Genomic DNA, 21671 nt, shown 5'->3' with positions numbered 1-21671 from the left:
ATGTCTGAACTTGGGCTATTTAGGACAAAAACTGGAGCCTCTTTCATGTGCGAAGCTCCAATAATCTTGTTAAAGAACAGAATGCAGCTGTTTGTTTTCCTTGTAGAGCAGAGCCAGAGGAGCCATATAGCACACTTACAAGACTATGCTGTTACAGACCAAAGTTTTCACCCCCACATCTTCATGAAAGAGTTCCTACCCGTACCTTATACCAGGAAACCTTGGGAGAGGCAGAATAAGTGGTGCTATTTCTCCTCTGATCAGTACCAGAAATGAAATAAACCCCCTTTTTTTCAAGAGTATGTAATTATTAAAAAAAGAGCATTAGAAAAGAGCCACATTTTAATTTTTCAAAAGGAAAACAATTGAATGAAATACATTTTCATTCCATAAATAATAATAGCAGCAAACCCTCCCATCACTCTAGGTGGTAAAAGGTTTACAGCACAACAATAAGTAATACATACTGTAAACACTGTCTGATCATCTGTAAGCCTCTTCCTTACTGTGTAAATACAGTCTTTCCCTCTTTACCTACTTACATGTCCTAGTGACCCAGAGCAAGAAGAGGCAATACCATTTTCCGAGAGCCAATTTTTGATTTTCTGAACACTTCTGTAGTGGGGTAATTGCTTTGTCCACAAATGCTGATTTCGCTAGCTGGCTTTTTTTAACCAAAGCATTAAATCTGTACCCTTAGAAGGAAACCTGAGCATTGATATTCTCTGCTCTGTGCCAAACCACATCCTTCAGTTAAAGTATAGGGGGGGGGAAAAAATCAACCAACACCAACTTTGTGTTTGTTTGGTTTTCTTACTATCATGGCTTTGGCAGTTCAGGACAGTTGGCTCACAGGTCACTCCAATCGCTCAACTGTATTTCTGGTTTGTGGCTCTTCACTCAAAGGACTGTGCAAGGTGCCTCATATATCCTGGCAGTGGCTGGATAATCTGAGTGATCTGGAAAAACAAGTATGCACAGCGTACATGAAAAATCTCCTTGCATCAGATTTTCTCCTTAGTAACTGTTCATTGTCAACGGTAAGTGCATGATCCATTCTCATTCAACATTTTGGCTACAGAGTTTATTAAGTGGTGGTAGCAGGGAGACCAAAACAAAAGGAAAACTCCTCAATTGATGTAAGATACTGACTGGGGAAACAAGGAAGAGATTTTTCCTTCCAATTTTAACATCCAAGAAGATTTCCCTCTCACTTTCTTCATTTGTGTCCTGAGAGGGCATCACCTGTTGAATATACTCCATTGTTAATTCTACAGTCTTCAGTCCTCATAGAGTCTATTAATTCCTCCTCTGAATCCTCCTCCTCTTCCTCTTCTGGGGCTGACAGACTTGATGTAGGGCCTTTACATATTTTTAAGTGGCGAGTGAGGTGGTATTTGGTTAGATAAGCCTTGGAGCATTTTTCACAGACATAGTCCCTCTTTCCTTCATGTGAATTGAGATGCTTCTTCAGGTGATTTGTCCTCAGGAACAGCTTGTCACACTTAGGGCACTTGATCTGCCGTTCTCTGCAAGACATGAAAAAGTTACAGTTTGCTCCTGCAGAAAGGCAGCTGACACTGTATTAAGTAGTGGGGAAGTGGTGAGAAGGAGAACAGAAGGGTTATTCTGCTTTCTCAATTTTGGTTTCAGTATGTTTGAAGAAGAAATAAGCCACAGATAACAGCAATGCTGCAGTACTAGAGTGAGAGAAAACTGCACAGCATTAACAGCAACAGTATGTACACAAAGACCCTATTTTCTATTCCCCCAAGACCTTTGGCAAAAGTTGAGGGTTTTTTGGCTTAACTGCTGGCTTGCAACCAACTGTTTTTCTTTCTTAATGATAAATTAATTTAGAAACAATTCTATAATCTCCCCCCCCCCCTTTTTTTTTGAGTAAGATCAAACTCTTAATCTTTGTGTTTTGGCAAGGGCAGACATGTTGCTATGGTGGCAAGGTTGGTCCCTCTCCTTCCCACCCTGCAGAAACAGCAACAAAAAATACAAAAAGGCGGGGGGGGGGACAAACAAACAAAAATCCACTGCCAAATGTTAACAAACCTCAGTTTGCAAATGTTAAGTACAGGCTTACCAGAGTGCGACAGTCAAATTCTGCAGATGACTGTGCAAAATGCCTGCCACAAGTAGTGCTGCTCCTAGATCTGGTCATAAACAGCAAAGCGTCTCTGTCTCTCTCTGTGTCTCTCTGATGCTAGCTGCACTATGCTGTCTCCTAGGCAGCATGGAAGAAGCAGCAATCTGATTCCAAGTAAGTACAAGAACCAGATGCTGAAAGTGAAACAAGTAGAGGGATTAGATTTGGGCAAGTAGCCTTTAAGGGAGGAACTCTGACTGGGAGTGGCTCCAGACACGATGGAGGAGATTCTTGGAGCAAAGGGGAGGATCTGGCCTGGCAGAGAGCTGAAGGAGTGGGAGGGAGATCAATGGAGGAGGATCGGGGGATACAGATCAACCCCGCCTGACTGTGGATGCCTCCCTGAGAAGAATGGACAAAGCGCATGAATGTGACCTGGGAGGGAGGTAACAGCTGTGAATGAAGAACCTTCCCAGGCATAGAGCAAGAGACTTCACTAATGAATACTCTTGAGGAGTTTATAATTTTTAATGGTCATGTTGGGACTTGGAAACAGTTTTCAGCAGAAAATTAAATATTAAAATGATGAGCTCTTCAAAATGCTATTTCACAACACAAGTTGCATGCCTGGAATTTCCTTTGTCATTAAAATACTCCAAACACTAGAATAGTCCAACTTCAGCAGAATGCCAGTAACAAGGAATTTGTCCAGATGCACTTCATTTTAGAGGATGAACCTATTCTCCCTAGGCCAAACAATTTGTAAACTGGAGATTCTCTCTCAGGCTGTTAAGCTTCATTATTTACTGCACTGGCCAATCCAACGCATCCTGTTAGATCACTTACTGTGTGTGAGTAAGTACATGCTGCTTGAGGTCCTGCCTCCGCATGAATAGCTTTTCACAGTAATCGCACTTCAGGTTCTTCTCCCCTGTGTGAATGACCATGTGCGATTCCAAGTGAGCCTTCTGGGTGAACGATTTGTCACAGAGGGTACAGCGATAATTCTTCTGACCTAGGATTACACACATGTACCCACAGAGTGAGTCAGTGTGCCAAGAAATACAGAGAGCAAACAAGCCTGGCCACTTCTGAAAAATAAAATATTATACTAAAGAGAGGCAGATTCTTTGCAAAAAGGACCTGTCGCCAGCTACAATTCCCTCCCACTCAGTATAAAGGCCTACCTAGTTACAATCCCCATTTAACTATTGAAAAAATCAGAAAGTAATTTCATTTCATTAAAAAAAAATACAGACAGACAACCCTCATGCTACTGTTTCTAACTACTGAGCCCTGTATATGGTGCATGGTACTGCACTTTGTTCTGCTAAACACCATCCATTCCTCTTCCTCCACTGCTTGTAGTCATTGAACTTTTCCTGCAAGATACGCTTTCTGATTCTTGTCTATGCTAACAGTGCCTCCCTATTTTGGGTATCACAAAACATCACCAGTGTACTTGTAAGTTTTGTAGCAAGGAGATTCATGCAAACATTTAACAAGACTAGGATTAATTCTTGAGTAAAACTAATTGTAGCCTCCTTTTTAATACTAACCCCAGTAGCCATCTAGTTATTGCAGCTTAGTACCTCCTCCTCTCTGTTAATTTCTCATTGGAACTGCATCAGATGCCTTACTGCAGCCCAGGCAGATTTGATGCACTGCATTGCCTTTGTTTGGATAAACATGTTCTCTTACCTAACAGAAATATCAAGCAAGCTATCAAGATCTTTGGTACCTCTGTATTTTATCCCATTTTTTTTCTACTATCTGTAGTTCTTCCACTGTTCCTTCGCAGATGCAGTTTAAACCCCTGCGTACCACTGAATTTGGGCTAACAGACTGAACACCACTTGAACCTCTATCCCACCTAGTATTTTGTGGTCATATGGTACCACACTTGCACAATCAGTTTATTAAAACTCCTCACTCTTGAGCCTGCAGCTTCCTGTGCTTGACTTAAATTCACTGAAATCCCAATTTTATTCACGTTCCAGCTTTGTGATTTCCATACCTTGACTCTCACTAGCCATTTCAACCTCACTGAAAAAAATCAGGCAAACGTATCCACCTTGCCTGTTTCTGGACCATACTTGATCTTTACTCCATCCCCTATCCTCTCTGTACCGAATACATACCTTTCTCATTCCCTCTCTTCTTACACAGTTGAAAAATCTTTTGCTATTTTATTTTCCTCTAAAAGCTCTCATTCACTATCTTCTGACAATTCTTACTTTATCCCCAAAAACCTCTAGAGCAATATCCAAATGCCACACACAAGTCAACAGTATGTTCAGACTTAAATTTTGAAGCATGACACAGCTGGGTAACAGACTTACCCCCTTCAGTCTGATCCCACAGTCACCAATTTCAGTCTTGCGCCATTTGCTTCAGATGAAAAATAACTCAAATGGGAAAGAGCAGAAAGGACTCGGCCCTCTACATAAGTGTACAACCGTCTACATCACAAGCTCTCAAACCCAGTTAGCTTTTCCATATGAGTCAGAGGGAAGCCTTCACATTAAGTTTAACCATAGCTGTCAGCACTGGATCTGCTGTGAGCAAACAAAGGGTTTCTATCTCCCAGACCAGGCCTGGCACTTCCTCGCAACTGTAATGTGCTTTAACTCACCAAAAGCTCTTCTAGACATGGCATGTTGGGCCAGAACACAGGGCTAAGTACAGTTCTGTAGCACCCACACCACTGAGCCCAGCACTGTCCTACCCCATGCCAACTACACTCTCTCAGGCAATGCCCAGGCATTACTTGGGGTCAGCATGGACTAAAAATAATTCCGATAGACCGTTAGGATGCTGCCACTCTTAGTGAGGGGACAAGAGCTTAGCTTTATGGACATGAGCTACACCCTGCTAGCTGGCCAAGGGATCAACGAACAGGTCCTGCCCCAATGTATTTACTAGCACAGGCTTATCTATAAAGCCCACAGCCCTCACCTGTGTGTATCTTGAGGTGTGTCCGTAGGTTGCTAGGATCACTGAAAGCTTTGCTACAGAAATCACACTTGTGCGGCTTCATGCCCATGTGCCCCATGAAGTGGACGTGGAGTTTGGAAGGGGAGATGAAAGCCTGGGGGCACATGGAGCACTTCCATTTCCTTTCCTTGCCGTGGCCTGGCCCATGGCTGCTGCTGTGCCCCTGGCTGGGGAGGTGATTGTGAATATGGCTACTCAAATGGGCCTTGAAGTCCGCGTAGGAAGCACATTCCTTTCCACAGTGACAGATGTGCACGTCTGGATGTTCAGGGACACCTTGGAGTACAAAAGCATCACTTTTAATGAGGCACAGCAAGGCCTAGCAGAGTACGAGTATGACCCAAGTTAACACTTTGCCCCAGTAGCAAAGCCAGCTGAAAAGATTTTCACCCCTGCTCCCTTCAATGCCGGTGCTTCCTTCTTAGCACTTTCAGGCAGGTCATTTCAACTGTTTTGTGACGCCATGCTTTGGACTGGTTTTGAGCACAGCTCCACGAAACCCAAATTAGCACAACTGAAGGTGGGGAGGGTGGGAACATCTTCGACTAGCAAAATTCCCTTAGCAGCGGATGGATGAACAGCAGAAAAACAGCCCCTTTTCTTCAAAACTGTAATCTTTTACTCCTGATCAGCAGAATTAGACAGGAAACATTCCTTGTAAATGATGGTAGCAATGAAATGTAAAAAGGGACTACGATGTGTACCACTAGGAACTGACACAGAACATACAGCACTCCCAAGTCACAGTACCCAGAGATGGCACTAAAAGGTAATTTGAGCTGGGTGCTCTCTGCAAAGTCAACAAAGGTCAGTGCTTACTTACCAAGTTGCCGTGCGTAGTCCCGGCTAAAATAAAAGAGAAGCTCATGTTCAGGTGGGATGTCCCGCGAGGTGCAAAAGTAAATTTTTCCATCATGAGGATAAGCTACCAGATTCTGCTCTTCCCGGTTTCTACAGCAATAAGGACAGTAAAGAAAAAACCCTCCAGAAATATTCACTTTTTGACAGGGGGAAAAAAAAAGAGGAGATTCCTATTAATAGGCAATGGGAGAACCACAAAGGCCTGTCAGCACTTTATGAAAATTTTCACTTTTGTCACTCCTTTATTACAAAAAACAAAAAAACTGGACCTTGAGAGCCAACCCAGTCCAGTAAGCCATAAAACATTCATGACACTGAAATATGTTGCAGAGAAAGTAACAGAGATTGGAGTGGGTGGAGGGAAAAGAGTTGATGGCATCTTAAGAAAATAAATTAAAAAACAAATATTTTTTTCACAAACCCCTTAAGAAATAAAGAACACATGAGGGAAAAAAAATATATGTATCAGGAAAGCCTTAAAGCAAAGTTATCTTCAAAAATAACTCGTGGAGAACATTTCCAAGATGTTACAATTCATCTTTTGAAGCTGTATGCCTGTGTTCCCATTATCTGAAATGAGAAAAAGAACTGCTACACTGCAGTGGAAGATCAAGCATCAGCTTCTTGACTCCTGCATACTGGAACGATGAAATGAACTGCAGGGAAAACCTAGTTTCTGTCACAGAGCAATAGGAGAGGTCCAGTCTTCTCACTGGCCCACGTATGAAGCAATACTGATGTCAAGCCTGCATGGTTTCTTGCTCCAGAGAGACCAAAAAGGACAGGTCTCAGGATTTGTAAGAGTTTGCAACTTCAAGCCAAAAGAACCCAGGGACACATCACTAACACAGGTCAAACGCAAAAAAAGCCAGTCAAAACCATCTTCACAGATATATCCAGAAGGAATGAGACAGAAAGAAGACAGTAACAAACTAATATTCAGGAAGAAAATAGAAAGAACCTCGTATAAAGCTTTAAAGCAAGGAAAACAAAGTGTCCAGACAAGTTTGGGGATGTTTTACTACAGAATGTATGCGGGTCCCCCCTTAACATTCTCTGCTGGGTACGCTCTTTCATTGCTCCCCTCCCCAGTCCAAGATGCCTAGAAAACTCCCAGCTGTCACTTGGTACTGAGCTCTTTACCCATCCGGGCAGCCAGCACAGCAGGTTGCATAGTCTCCTGCACAGCCTCCTACGAGCCCACATCCTAGTAGCCAAAGCTACTTAGCAAAGGACAGATGGCTTTTACCTGGCTTTGTGTACAAACATCATCCAATTGCATTCGTTTTCATCAGTCGTAATGATGCAGAACTCCAGGATGCCATTGTGATAAATCTAACGGGAAAAACAAACAAACAAAAATCCGCACCAAAATGCAACGTTAGGGTAAAATGCAGTAACAGAAGCAGTCAAAGACAGCTTCTTTCTTTAAGACAGGAAGCATTTACTTAGACCAAGCAGTGAAGTCTCCGTTCCCGCTGCCAAGACCACAGCCCTGTTCTTACTCCTTATTTGCCCTTTCACACAGGAATCCTGACCTCTCTACTACCCAGGAGGCTAGAAAAACTGTTTATCAGCAACTTTCCTACTCACCAGTCTTAGCTCCCAGCAGAAATGCATTTGGCTGTTTTTCTTACAAGCTAAGCTTATGAATAATAGTATCTGGGCAAACAGTACATGCTTTATTTATACAAATCAATTTTATTTTCTCAACATGAACTGATGAGAAAAAGAAAGCTTTCAAGTAGCTTTCCTACAGCAAATGATTTATCACCTGTGGGAGCTTTCAATAAACAATGATATAAAACAAATAAACAAATGCTGCCCTAGGAATTCATATACAATCTCTGCTACAATTCCACAGGAATACTGGAAACCACAAACAGCCCTTTGAAAGAAAAGGCGTTAAAGGCTGTTGTACTTCAGGACTGATTACTAGTATACTACCAGCTGTGCTGGTATTAAGCAATCAAACAAATTGTTGAAATGTTTCTAATTTCAGGTGAGGATGATAATGTTAAAGTTGCTGTGTCCTATGATGGCTTTCACAAGACACAGGCACACTTGCAGGATCTGTGAGCCGTAACATCCACTGACCTTCCAGATGTGACTGGCTACTTTGTCTGTCCAGTCAGCCACCTCCAGAGAATGGCTTTGCTGCCCGATCAAAGGTCCAAAACAAGTCCTTACAGGAATGGTTTCTCGTGTCCACACACCTATCAGTAGAAGATAAACATCTGCAGAAATCAAGTATATAAACAACTAATCATGCATAACAAAGAGATGGGAAGTTTATGAGGTAACGCTCCAAGGGTAATATCTAGGCATAAGATCATCAAAGCTTCTACTTCACATGTAGAACACACCTACTGCAGAAACAAGAACCACCACCACCACATGACACTATTGGGAGCCGCTTTGTTGTAATTACAAATATTTATTTTGTTTGTCAAAAGCAAGTAATTTACTTTCCAATAAGCTATAAGAACCAAGATCCTAACCACTTGTACCAATTAAAATTTTCATGGCACTTTCTGCAGAAGCAGAAAATACTAGTTTCAGTAACTACATTTTGCCTACCTAATCCCCAGGAATTTCCAGAATTGTTGCTGGGCATTGTTAAGCAGCTTCTGCATTTCTCCCCAGAGGCAGCTGTATTTCTGTCATGGGCAGAGGGATTCCTGCGTGTATATTATTTATTATTAAACACATATATATAGGTCTACAAGAATACACTGAATAGCTTTTAGGAATAAACTGGAAACTAGTGCAGCTTGAAAAGAACAGATGTAATCTACTCTTAACAAGCAGCATCACTAAGCAAGCCAATAATCACATTCTTCTCTAGCCTTCAGATCCTTAGAGTATTGTACTGTACTCTTCGATTTCCAGGTGCCAATGGTGTGAAATACAGTAACAAGGTCCACATCCAATGACAAGGTCACAGTCTACATGCCAAATGTAAATGAGGGAGGAAAGAAAGAAAAGAGGCACTTGTGATCAATTCTCCAATAAGAGCATCCAGAAGACCCACAGGTAGCAAACCAGGCTGATGAATAAGCAGACAGAAATCTCCTCCATTATTTCTAATCATTATCTTCCCCAAAACTGCAGTTACTATAATGTTTTCCTTAAAAAAGCTGTGCCTGGGCAGTTTAGCACGTGATAAGAATAAACATCATATGTAGCTTGTTCTTGACCCCATCAAGTATTTCAGCTAATGCTCTGTGGCAGCACCCCTAAACAGTGACCAGAGGACAAGAGGCTCTTGCATAATATAAGAAGTCATAGGAATTACAAAAGAGGGAACCACGTCTCCATGGCAGTGTATCTTTCCCATATTAAAATCCCTAAGGTTTGGGATTTCAGAAGGTGGATGTATTTTAAACTGCTCCACAGAAACATACAGTAATTTGATTCTTACCCACTTCAGCTCCCATGATAGACTGTCGGAGGACAAGCTGCTTAGGGAGAGAAAGCCTGGCGCGGCTCTCTATCGGGGTGTCAGGAATGAAGGTGACAGGCCCGTGATCTGGGCAGTCTGATGGATATGCCTTGTCACACAGTGTGCACCCTGCAGAGAGGGAAAGGGACAACAGGGATCAAAAAGATGCAACAGCCCCCGTGGTGCACTCAGCTCCCGACCAACATGTTTCGGCTCAGCCCCTGCCAGAGATGTTTGGTTTGAACTCATACTAGGGGTACAGAACTTGAAAGATTAAAAACGCTATAATGTTCAAAGAGCAGGCTGCTTCTATGTGGTTTAACTCATCAGCTTTACCAGCTTTTACTCAGAAGAACGTGAATCACTTGACTACATGTCAGATAGTACACACAGCTGCTCCTATCCAATTCAGATCAAACATGAGGATCTCCTACTCACCCTACTGATGGTAACTTAATCTTCTAGACTTATCCCTACAGGGGTAATCTAGCCATGGGACAGAATCCACTCTTCACCCAAACTACTGTAGTACTCCGATGGCAGTCTCCCCGAAACTGGCATTAACACAAATGATGGAGAGAGCCCTTTTCTTTCAGATCACAAGCGAAATTTCTTTTATTGGCAGGTTAAAAAAAAAAAAAAAAAAAAAAAAAAAAAAAAAAACAAGCCAGACCAAACCAAACAACTCCTGACTGGTTAAGTTTTCCAAATTTACCAGAAACACAAGTGTTTTCTTGCATGTAGAACCTCAAGGGTAATCATGCACAGAGACAGTGTTTTCTTTCTAAAATTCTTCTAATTTGAACCCACATATCCCTTTATTCCCAATTAAATTCAGACAATGCACAGGTTTCCATGGCAGCAGGAAACTGGCCTCACTGTTGCTCTCGAAGAGCCTACTGCAATAAACTCATATAGTACCTTTATGAGATATCACTGAATGGAACAAAAAGCATAGGGCCAAGAACAGGCAATAGCATCATTTTTCCAGTCTGTCATTCAGCTTAAGTACTGCTGATAAATAAACCATTGGAAGATATTTTTACACAGTCCAATAATTTCAGGAAAAAGTACAGCATAAAACACTTCTAGAAACACTTCTGTCCTTTTACTTCTATATGAATGGAGCAACAAACACCTATTCAGCAACCACTTTCCTGATGAATCTTTCTTCTGAAGAGGGGTGCTCAGCTAATCAAGCAGAGTCTCCACAGAGACCTTCTTTGCCCTCTTTAGGCTCAACTTTGGTATGACAAACCTATCACAGAAGCAATCATCACCTGGCGTAAACAACAGCTTCATTAATTTCTTTTCTTTTGGAGGGGGGAGAGCTTTGGGGATAATCCCTTAATACGTCAGACTACTGTTATCTGGCCCCATACAAAGTAAAAATTAAGCAACTATAAAGTTACAGATATGTAGGTACTGAGTTAATTAATTAGGTAGAGCTTGTATAATAATTGCTTCCTGTGTATGGTTGAAGTGTAGAAGTACAGCAACCAGACCTGAGTAATGAGAAATACTGTTCGTAACAGTTGTTTTTAGCCTTGCATGTCACAGACCACTGGAGGCTCATGAACTAGCCCCAACAAGGTTAAAACGAAGAAAAGCAAGTTTTAGGCATGTGACATTTCTATAGGGGTTCTCACCTCCACCTGCAAAGGTTTAGGGATCCATACATTTTTCAAGACGATGAATAAACCCCCACATTCCAAGGCATGTGCAATATACTGTTTCCTTTTCACTTTCTTCCCTGCCAAGTAATGCAAGGAATCACAGTGTTTTACTTCTCTGATTTAGGCACCCATGACTGCGAACACAGATGACTAGTACTACTTAATGTTTCACAAAATCTTTCTGAAAAAGGCCCCAACTCCTGCCTTCCCAGGGAGGAAAGATCATCAACAGGCTCTAAAACAACTCCTCCTCCTTGTTGTCACTCATCCAACAATTCACGTTTTACTCAGAAGTTTAAAAACAACAATAAAAAGTTAAAATGTAACCTTCCCAAGTGAAAGATCTATTTTGCAAACCACATGAAAGCTCCAGGAGTGGAATAACCATTATAATATCCTACCAATGGTGAATGTCAGCTAGGAAACAGCTTTAGACTAGTTTAAATATAGCAACAATAAATTGGCACACCAAACCTCTCCGGAGTGAATGAGAGAAGGGATTTCATCACTAGCATGGTGGATACCAAAGTATTTTGATTGTTACTTGTTCAGCATGCCCTTATAGTCATCAACAGATGCTAGTATGAACTTCCGAGGGCATCAGTTGTGAAACTCTTCCACTAAGAGTTATAATTTTATCATAGTTCTAAACCCACCTGATTTTAAGTTATATTTCACCACAAAAAACAAAAGGTTTTGTTCAAGTGCCTGACTAGACTCAGAGGACTATGCACTAAACTGCACCTCTCACATTGCTAAAGAAGACACTGTTTCTTTCAATTTCTTTAAAAAGATCTGCAGGCAAAGCTCGTCATAAAAATCTGACAGACATAGGGCCAGTTTGCATGCAAAGGCAGCACTCAGCAATCCTACCACAACAAAACTGAATATAAAAGCTGGCCTTACACTTCAGTGGCAGGAAGCCAGTCATGCCGCAGGTGGAAGTTCAAAGATCTCTGTCCCAGCAAACGAGAACTTCACAGTTCTTGAACTCCACCCCTTTAGCTGTGACAGGATTGAGAGTGCAATGTCCAGTGCTCCTCTCTTCCTAGGAAATCAGCTAACCTCTGCACTGAAGTCCTTTGATGAGAATAATTAGAAACAGTAAAAACTTCCCTCCCTTTCTGCTCTTCTTTCCAGTAGGTCTTTTTGAGAACCGTAATTTCACAATGATTGTTCATGGTTTAATTTTAGAAAAATCGCACAACATTATACTCAACAATTATACACACATGAGGAAGTGTACAGCCTGGGCATTTTTCTAAGGAGCAAGAAGAGTCATTTGTGAAGTGACTTTAAAAAACAACAGCCTCACTGCAAAGGGCAGTATCAGCTATCTACAAAAGCCAAGAGGCTCACAAGGAATTATGCTTCCAGCCTCAAGGTGGCATGGGAGATGGATACAAAGAGAACAATGCTGAAACATGCCCTTATTCCTTTTAGCCAGAGGTTAATCTGCAATTGCAGATGTACAGCTTTTGTGGACTAGTGAAGAAAACTAAGTTTCTTTCACCAGAGATCTGTAAGACTGCCTGCAAGAGACCTGTCCACCCTTCAGCTAACAGCTGCCCAACAAACTCTACCCAGAGAAAGCAGTAAATGCGCACTTACATATGGTAAACAAGGTAGCCATGTTCTCCTTGTTTGAATTAGAGTCTTCCATTTGCAGAGAGGATGGTACGAAGGCAAGATTGTCTGCGGACACATCCACGTGACTTGGCCCCATGGCTACTTCCTGATTTATGGAAGACACCGCCACCGGCTCAAGGCTGAGGCCCACTTCGTGCAAGGCTACAGAGTCCAAGGAAGCTAGATTGTGTGAGGTAGAGAGCGCCACGCTCACAGAGTTGGTGCTCATGGCCACAGTATGAATGGAGTCATTTAGTGTGCTGTCTGATATTCCGGTCACTCGCCCGGCGATGTGGTCGGGCTCCATGACAACGGGGAGTTCCAAAGTGCTACTGTGAATGGGGATGACGCCACCATGCCCCACAGCATCCGACGTCAAGTTACTGCCCACCGTGTCTACGGCTAAAGGTTCGTGATTCCGGGAGCCATCTGGCATCTGCGAATGATCCCCAGCTACATCATCCATCGTAAGCTCCTCTGTCATCCCATCTGTAGAGATTGGGCTGGTTACTCTTGAAACACTCTCCATAGTGATTGTCGTATCCAGCGCTACTTCATGGCTGTCACTAGGATGCAGACTTTGAGCACCATGCGCGTTCACTGTGCGGGAGTCCATGGAGACAATTCCGGGTTCCAGCCCCACGGATCCACTGGGCTGGTATGGATCTAGGGCTGAGGGATTACTGGGGACTGACAATGCTGGATTGCTATCAACATTTATAGTGTTGGGATGGATGTACTGAGGTGGAGGTCTGTCAGCCAAGTAAGATAAGATACCTGATAGAATGAGAGGGGAAAATAGGAAAAGGTGAGATAACATCAGTTTTCAAATCTTAAACAAAAATAGCCAGTCCCTGTGGTACACTACATTAAGACCTAGATCCCTGAAGACACACTCTATACATGATGTCCAATTAAGAAGCACTAATTCTAAAACATGACTCACAAACATATGCCTACCAGACTCTCTTTCCAAGGTGTCATTTGACAACGAAAACAGAGTTTCCATCCAATAAGGAAAGCCTCTACTTGTCATATTCTGAACAGCCAAGTTTCTCGCAGCATTAGCCTATGCTCCTTAGTACACAAACTGAATCAGAAAGGGGTTCCTCGCTTTTTAGTTATAATTTTTCATTCTCAAGAAATAGCTCACAAAAGATGAAAGACTGCTAGTACAATTAAAAATTTCATAATCCCTGGTTACTCTTTGCTAGGAGTACGGGAAGTAGAAACAGTTCTCCAGGATACATCTTTTTTGCTTAGGTGTTTAAGTTTTAACAATGACTACTTCCCTCCTCTAAGACTAAATAACACAATTGTCCCTCTCAGAGCTCATCAACTGCAATCCTGAAGGACCAAGCTAACACCTCTCAAAGGTATCCTGAGTCACCTGCTCTCTTTTCTTAAATGAAAAGCATAAAACTGTACCAAGGTCCTGATACCAAGGTCTGGTAGCTCTGGAAAGCTCTTCAACGTCAAACAACCTTGTAACTTAAGATATGAAGAAACACTGACCTACACTTACATACTACCAACTTCTCTTGTTGGACAAAGCTGAAAGGTCTTTGGAGGAAATACATCAGCACATTTGTGTAAACAGTACTTCCAGTGGAGACAGAGAAAGATTTTGCAGATTCTGCAAGATCTGAGTCAGCATGTTTCTTTTTGGCCTTGAACCCTATATGCCATTTGCTCTGTACAAGCTTTCCATTCAAATATGGGCATTATCACTAATATGCATATATGGATAGTCTTCCTGCAACAGTGGAATAACCCCACAAAAAAAGGCTGAGCCACAAAATTAGTAATAAACAGTTTCATTTAATCAATGGTATCAAATATTTCTGCATGGAATACTGCCATGTGGCTTGAACAAGGGAGATTCTTGAAGGCAGTAAGATGACTGACAGAAGAGCCCTGTGAAATGTCAGATAATCATCAAGCAGCTTACAAGGAAGAAGATATATTTCTGCATAAATTATTGCAGCTCAGAAATATGGCAAATACCCTTGGCTCTCAGACGCACTATCTCCCCCTCTGCCCTTTGCCCACAGGCATTTAGTAGCAAAGGTTACTCCTAAATAGGGGAGTTCAGCCACCAGTTGCAGGTAGTTGGATGGGATTTAATGCGGGCTGCTGTATTTTTTTTCCTAATCCAGGCTGAAACAACAACACTCACTGTGCAACCTTGAAGTTTATCTACCCTCTTCCACCATGTCAATCATAGCTACAAAACAAAAGAAGGACAACATTTAAAGCTCAAATTTCTGTGTCTTGATGTATTTCCATGTAAAATTTTACATTAACACTGTAAAATGCATGCTAGAGGGGAACTGAGATAGAAAACAGTATGTTAGACCTTTGGAAATCAGCTTTGAACAATCATGAGAAAAACTGTGCCATGGACTAAAGGGATAGGAAGGAGCCCAAACTCCTCACTGAAGGCTTGTTCTTTTTAAGCTTTGAACTACTGCATCCGAGCATTATGCCCATATCAATGTGTTACTTCAGACTACAGGAAAAAATAAAAAACAGCAGCAGTTTTCAGACTACAACAGGCCACTTGAGATCAAAACCAGGCATGTCTTGTTTTCTGTTGATCTTAAAAATAAAGCAACAGGAGGAGCAATCAGAGTTTTAGTTAAAGTAGCAAATGCCCTGCAATTCTCTTCATATTTTTATAGAGAGAGAGACATAAAAGAAAATACAGGTGCATAAATAACACAGACTTCAAACTCTGTGAATTCACAGCTCCACAAAATACTCATTTAGTATTGGCTGCTTCAGGATAGGAACCACACTGCTCTTAACACAATCTCTTTCTATGTTCCCATCCATCAGCATCAGACTACTTACCAGGTAGAATGTGTCTAAAATAGCTGCTCTCCAGGTGAGGGTACGGTGGTGGAGGTAGGGTGTAGTTTCTCTCTGGTATACCACACATCACTCCTCGATCCCCAATACCCATTGGGAGCATCAGAGACAGAGCAGAGGGCAAGGAACTCAAGGAGGGGCCCAAGTTTGGAATTGCAACAGGCAAGCCTGCAAAAGAAAATGCCCATTTAAACTCAATGGAACTATTTGAGCTTACAAAAAATAACCAAAAAGGCTTTCTAATTGCTTAGAAGTTCATTATGGAAGCACATAATGGTATTTTCAAAGCAAGGTGACAAGCTTCAAAGAAGGGATCACAGTTATTGGACTGAGAGGCATGCTTGAATGTGGCTAGATCTTTTTTGGATTTATTATGTAGGGTCTGTTTCTGCTTTGCAAATGTCTGTGGAGCCCCCTGAAAAAAACAGATAAGAAAACAATTTTGCTTTACAGGTTAAAAAAAATCATTATTTCCACCCGAGTGAAAATAGACAAAGATGGAGACAGATTCGCAGCTACAGTTAACATTTCAAAAGACTCTGCTACCACCCACATACACGCAGTGCAAAACGCCCCATTAGAACAAAACAAGATTCTCATTAAGGTATAGGCCTGGTAAGCACACATCCCTTTTCCTTCGTCCCATAAGCAATGCTTTATGGTCTGTCCTTCCACAACGCTATGCCGATCATCTGATGAGCCGTGAGATCCGCTATAGTGCGTGACTTACTATCAAAGCAAATGTTGCTACCAATTGTGAACTTCCATGTGAAGTGTAAAACACAGAGCACCAGCTGTCATACCCTTTGTGGGAGCTTCTCCCCTTACCTGGTGCTGGTATGGCGTTGTGAGTGGGTGATGCTGCCAATCCCAAGTGACTCCCTGAGACAGGCAGGGCATTGCTCACAGAGGACGAGGTCAGCTGGTCCATCCCTACAGGACTCAAGTTCATTTCATTCATTCTGGAGGACAGGGAACAGAGAGGGGATGAGGAGAAAAAAAAAAGTGTGAGAGAGGAACAGAAGCAGCAACATTCCTGATTACTGTGATGAAGGAGGACTGAGTCAACAAACTTAAAATCAGATATTGACACATTAAAACTCTGCCTTAGAAAGCTAAGCATATGACACATCAGTCACTCACACTATGATCACAATGTGATCGATACATATTGATCATACTAGATACCAATATCCTGGATTTAAAAGCTGGTTCCAAAACACAAATCAGACCACAGCTGTCTGTGGTTGTCCAGAAAACAAGGCTTCACTCCTCACAGTCAAAGCCATTGTGATTTAAGTATTGTGAACGCAGACCAATCTGCAAGCTGAATGTCACAAATGTTTGGACAATGGCGTCTGATTTGTATTTCGTAACTTCTGAAATCCACATTCATATTCAAAGTTCCTCCTCTCCTCATGGGAGAGGAGGGGGAAAACTCACTTAAAACTGGCAGTGGACACAAACCCTCTAATTCACCACCAACTTGAACCAGGCCAATAGGGCCAAGAGTCACCTCTGCAAAATAGCCATTTTATAGAGTTTCAATAGGCTACCTTTGCCTGGCTCTTCACTGGCACATGCTCCGATCGCACAAAAAACCCTGGCACCGTGGATGACACATTATTTCAGACTGATCGACCAGTGGCACCCAAGTGCCTGCACCTCTCGAGCTACTCCAGCGGGCCCACGCCACGCGACCAGTGGCAGGGTTCTGGGAGCCATAGGGGCTGCTGCACAGCCCAAACGCTCCACTTCGGGAGAAAGCAAGTAGGCCGGCGTCCCTCCTCTGGGGTCTGAGGCAGCCCACGTAGGGGGCCCTGCCTCGAGCCCTGCACGCCCTGGCATGCTTGCCCACGCAGAGATGATGATCGGTAGTCTGCAGGGTCGGGGAGACGGGCTATGCCCGCAGCGGTCCTAACCCGGAGCAGAAAAAGGACTGATGCAAGGCCGATCCTCACCCCTCGCGCATGCCACACCAGCAGCAGCGCCGGGGCTAGCACGGCAGGCGGGGGCCGGGGCTCGGCTCGCCCCCGGCCCTTAGGAAAGAAAGGTGCCGCTCAAAACCCACCAGCCCCACGCGACCCCCGCGGGCCAGCCCCACGGCCGGCTCCGCGCCGCTGCCACGCCTGGGCACAACGCTGACCCCGCACCGCATCCCGCCGCGGCCCCCTCTCCCCGCCGCGCGACGGGCGGGGGGACGCGCGGCCTGCGGGCGGCGCGGCCGTTTGGGGGGCGCCAGGGGACCCTCCCGCCGCCAGGATCTGCCGCCGAGGCCCGCGCGTCCCCCGGCCCCGGCGCGGGCCGCGGCGGACGCGAGGCCGCTCACCTGGGGTGCATGGGGCCCGGTGCCGGCGCGGGGCCTCTGCCGGCGGCGGAGCGGCCGCCGCCGCATGGGGCCCCTCAGTCCCGGCCCACCGCCGCCGCCCCTAGGGCAGGCGCCAGCCCCCGCCGCGCGGCCCGGGCCCCGCGGGCCAGCCCCAGCCCCAGCCCCAGCGCGGCCACAGCCACAGCCGCCGCCGCCTCATGGGCGGGCCCCGAGCGGCGCCGGCCCCGCTGGCGCAGGGGAAGGAGGGAGGGACGGACGAGGAGGCGGCGATGGCGGCGGCGGCGATGGCGGAGGGGGAGCTTCCGCCGCCGGCAAGCGCCGCCGCCGCCCCGGCCCTGCCCGCCGCCGCCTCCCCTGCCCGGGCTGTGCCCGGTACCCGCCGCTGCCCGGGCGCGGCTGCCGGCCTGGAGAAACCGCTTGTGCGGCCTCGGGGCTGGCCTCGGTGCGGAGCTGGGCCGCCTTGCAGCTCGCTTTGCGCTTAGCGCCCTGCCCGGCAAGTCTTTCCTTAACGGTTATTGCAGAGGTTTGCGTGAAAAGTAACCACCAGCGAGAGTATATTGCTAAAAGAAGAAATGGAATAAGAAAACGTTAAAAGGAGACCTGTCCTGGAAGTTGCTGGATACATAGCACTTTTTCCTCCTCAGAGGACAACTTCAGTTGCTATTCTCCAGTCCTCAAGTGTCATCTCAGCCTATCAAGGACTTGCTGTTCAACCTGACATTTCATACGCCACTTCTTTCGGAGGAAAGCTGTGATGATTATTCATTTCTTCCACACAAAAATCCAAGCTTTTTCACTCGGTTCTCATTATACCTGTGTATCTGCTGTCGTTAGAGGGTTACATTTCATGGGCTCTGGTATCATCAGCCCGTGCTTTCCTAGATACATTCTGGAGATCTGGTATTCTTTAAATACGTATGATTTATGGCTAATACCTATAATTCCGGCAAAGGCTAGGATATCTTGATGTGTGTGAGTAGTTTTGCAGCTCACAGTCACCTGTGACACATGTATATTAATCACACGCTGCTCAAATCAGTCTACAGGTTACTTAAGTACTGGGGTGAACGGCTGCTTCCTGAAACACTAATATGCTTCTGTAATTTGATCAAGCCTGACACTTAAATGATGTCTCATTTAATGAGACATCCCTTGATAGGGTGTCTGCACAGGAGGAAACTTAAGGTATTTTTCTGCCTGATACCTTTTGATCTAAAAAGCCTGAATGAAAGATCTGGAAGGGTAATTCCAGTTCAGTACAAACTTATCGGTGCTTTTAGAGGTGGAATTAGTCTCTCCTGATTTGACTTCGTCTAAAATTTAGCCACCTCACATAAACTAGTTCTTCAAGCTCTATCTGCAGCTGATGGAGAGAAGTAGGCTCCTGCAGAAAATGCCTTGTCCCATCCTGGGGTAGACTTCTAAGACATGTGGGATGAATCCCCTTTGGAGGTGTTTTTCTGTGTCTATAGCCACTGTACTAGTCATAGTACAACTGGAACCTACATAATTAGTTTAGTCTATATATATAACTTGTAGAGAACTACAGTTAGGTGAAGTGAATCCAGGCCTCAGTATCATCTGTGACTGAAAGAGTGACCTCATTTAGTTTCACATATATTTGAAAAGCACTCATGTTCCCCACTAAGCCAAGTGATATTAACTCCTCCATGATCGAGTGTATCTGAATCAGCCAATAAACACTATCTCATCAAGCCAGACAGCCCCTCAGGCTTTTGGGGGCTGCTAAGAATGTGATGGAGGTTTGTCTGTGCTTTATTTTTGTGAATATAGTACCACATATTCACATGGTGGTTGCTAATACTTTGCATCTTTCTTAGAAGTGCTCCTGAAAAATTACAAGCCTGCTGGCTTTGATAAAGTACGGGCAGCTACAAGAAAAGCCTCAAAGTCCCCCTCTTCACATTGCATTCCCTAATACATAGAATACAACTGGAGACCTTTTGTTTTCATTTCTGTCACCCTTGCAACTTCTGTTATGCTCAATACATCTTGCCTCTGTCCTGTTATCCCAAGCCCTGAGCTTGTCTTTATGCCAATTACGATAGACTAGCTCTACCAGAGAACTGGCCTGTTACAGAAATTCTTGTGTTATTTCAACTAACTGAGCTGAAAGTAATACTCTGTGGCCTGTGAGCCAGATTGGACATAGTCATACCCAGATAAGGGTACTTTCTCCTACTGGCAAATATATGAGTCCTCCAGACTTCAGCTTGTTTTGCAGTCACTCTACTCCCTTGAACGAGTGATATCGAACTACCAGTTTAAAGCACGAAGTATCAAAGGAAGTCAGTGATAATATGAAGTGTCACTGAATGAGAAATTAGTCTGTGTCCGCAGAGATATATTCTGCATGCCCAAGGTATAATGATAAAACACATTTCAGAAATATTACTTCTGAAAGGGAAGGTATTTTTTATATACTGAACATTTATATGTGAAGTGTTTTGATAAGACAACTGCACTCTGTCCCCAAAAGCTTAGGTTATTGACATCTGTAGCAGTCCTTGCTGCATAAGGAAGAAATTACAGCGCTATTTTTCAAGTTGTCTTCAGATCCTGGAGACATACTGAAGCATAAGGGAGACTTGTGGAGTCACGGGGAAAAAAAGATGCAGTAAGCAAGCTTTGGTACTTTGTTGTGTGAGTGGAAATCCCTGCTGGACCATGTATACACCTCACAACACAGTCATTAGTTTTCTTCTGCCTCTATAGTGAACTTGCCGTTGGATTGTTTCTCAGGGTGAGCAGGACTACACTGAACAGAGATTAAGCAGAAAAACAGTAGCTGAGGCCACCTGTTTTAACATCAAAAAACCACATTCCCTTCCACCTTTTATCAGCTGGTCAGCACCTTGCAGGCTCACCTGTACCTTGGTGATGATCACAGTATAAAACCCTCCTTTGGTCATATAGCTCTTACTTCTAGCTATAAAACTGGGGAGAGATGGCCCATGCTGAAGGAGAAAACAGTGTTAGAGGTGCATAAAACTATTCAGTCTTGTAATCATGAGTCTCAGTCTAAATTGTTGCTATTAGTTTAATTCTGTGGTCTGCAGATAACATGAGAAACTCCTAATTTCATGATTTTGTATAGGTGAATAAATTGCAGCATCCTAGACAAGCTATGATATGCATAATAAATATTAGAATTCAATATAATTATGAAACAGTAAAATATAAGAAATGAATAATGTCGTGAGGGTTTCTTTTAACTCCTGATATATTTTCTTTTATTCCTTGGTAATAGGTTCACAGATAAAGTAGTTGAGACATCTCTTGGGAAATAGGTGGACCTGTATGTGTTCAGCTGACTCTTGTGTTTCTGCTATAGCATTTCCACTGATGATTTTCCTTTCAGAAAAGACCCAAAGGGACACGGTGTCATGGTGAATCTGTTGCTTTGAGTAATTCAAAGTCATTCAGATCCATCACTGTGTAATGCAGGAATGTTAGTAGTGTTATATATGATTCTTGTGGGAGTCAGAAAAAATTGGAAGCAGAGTAGTAATACAGGTACTTGAGGGTTCTTTTGTAAGTGTAACACTACAAAGATTACATTCTTTTTCTTGTAGATACTGTGTTGGGATATATGCAATTAAAACCACAACTAAGTTATATCTGGAAGGAATATGCCTCAGTCTTTTATTTGTATGTGCATGGGAAGTATTTTCTATTAGTTTTGGCTGGATAATTAAGAGTATATAGTGAAGGAGAAGGAAGGAAACCTGTTAGAGTGCC

General features: G+C 43.6%; 1 protein-coding gene across 2 annotated transcripts; it reads right to left on the bottom strand.

Moving 5' to 3' along the window:
* Nucleotides 1-324: 324 nt before the first annotated feature.
* Nucleotides 325-18208, bottom strand: PRDM4 (PR/SET domain 4). 2 transcript variants are annotated; one of them, XR_010389569.1, is made up of 12 exons: nucleotides 17910-18208; nucleotides 16409-16542; nucleotides 15563-15748; nucleotides 12689-13483; nucleotides 9381-9530; nucleotides 8054-8172; nucleotides 7206-7291; nucleotides 5919-6046; nucleotides 5057-5371; nucleotides 2945-3113; nucleotides 2096-2292; nucleotides 1390-1529 (listed from the first exon to the last, which is right to left on the bottom strand). XR_010389569.1 is itself a non-coding variant. In XM_064513344.1 (11 exons), the coding sequence occupies exons 1-11, from the start codon at nucleotides 17918-17920 to the stop codon at nucleotides 1220-1222; spliced, it is 2403 nt and encodes an 800-aa protein (XP_064369414.1). In that variant the 5' UTR covers nucleotides 17921-18206; the 3' UTR covers nucleotides 325-1219. The 2 variants fall into 2 exon arrangements, 1 of the variants encoding a protein (XP_064369414.1); XM_064513344.1 differs by lacking the exon at nucleotides 2096-2292 and having other exon boundaries at nucleotides 325-1529; nucleotides 17910-18206.
* Nucleotides 18209-21671: the final 3463 nt, after the last annotated feature.

The sequence above is a fragment of the Dromaius novaehollandiae genome, chromosome 1 (genome assembly GCF_036370855.1).
Source record: "Dromaius novaehollandiae isolate bDroNov1 chromosome 1, bDroNov1.hap1, whole genome shotgun sequence".
NCBI classification, from domain to species: Eukaryota; Metazoa; Chordata; class Aves; order Casuariiformes; family Dromaiidae; genus Dromaius; species Dromaius novaehollandiae.
This window is presented reverse-complemented; position numbering and strand designations above follow the sequence as displayed.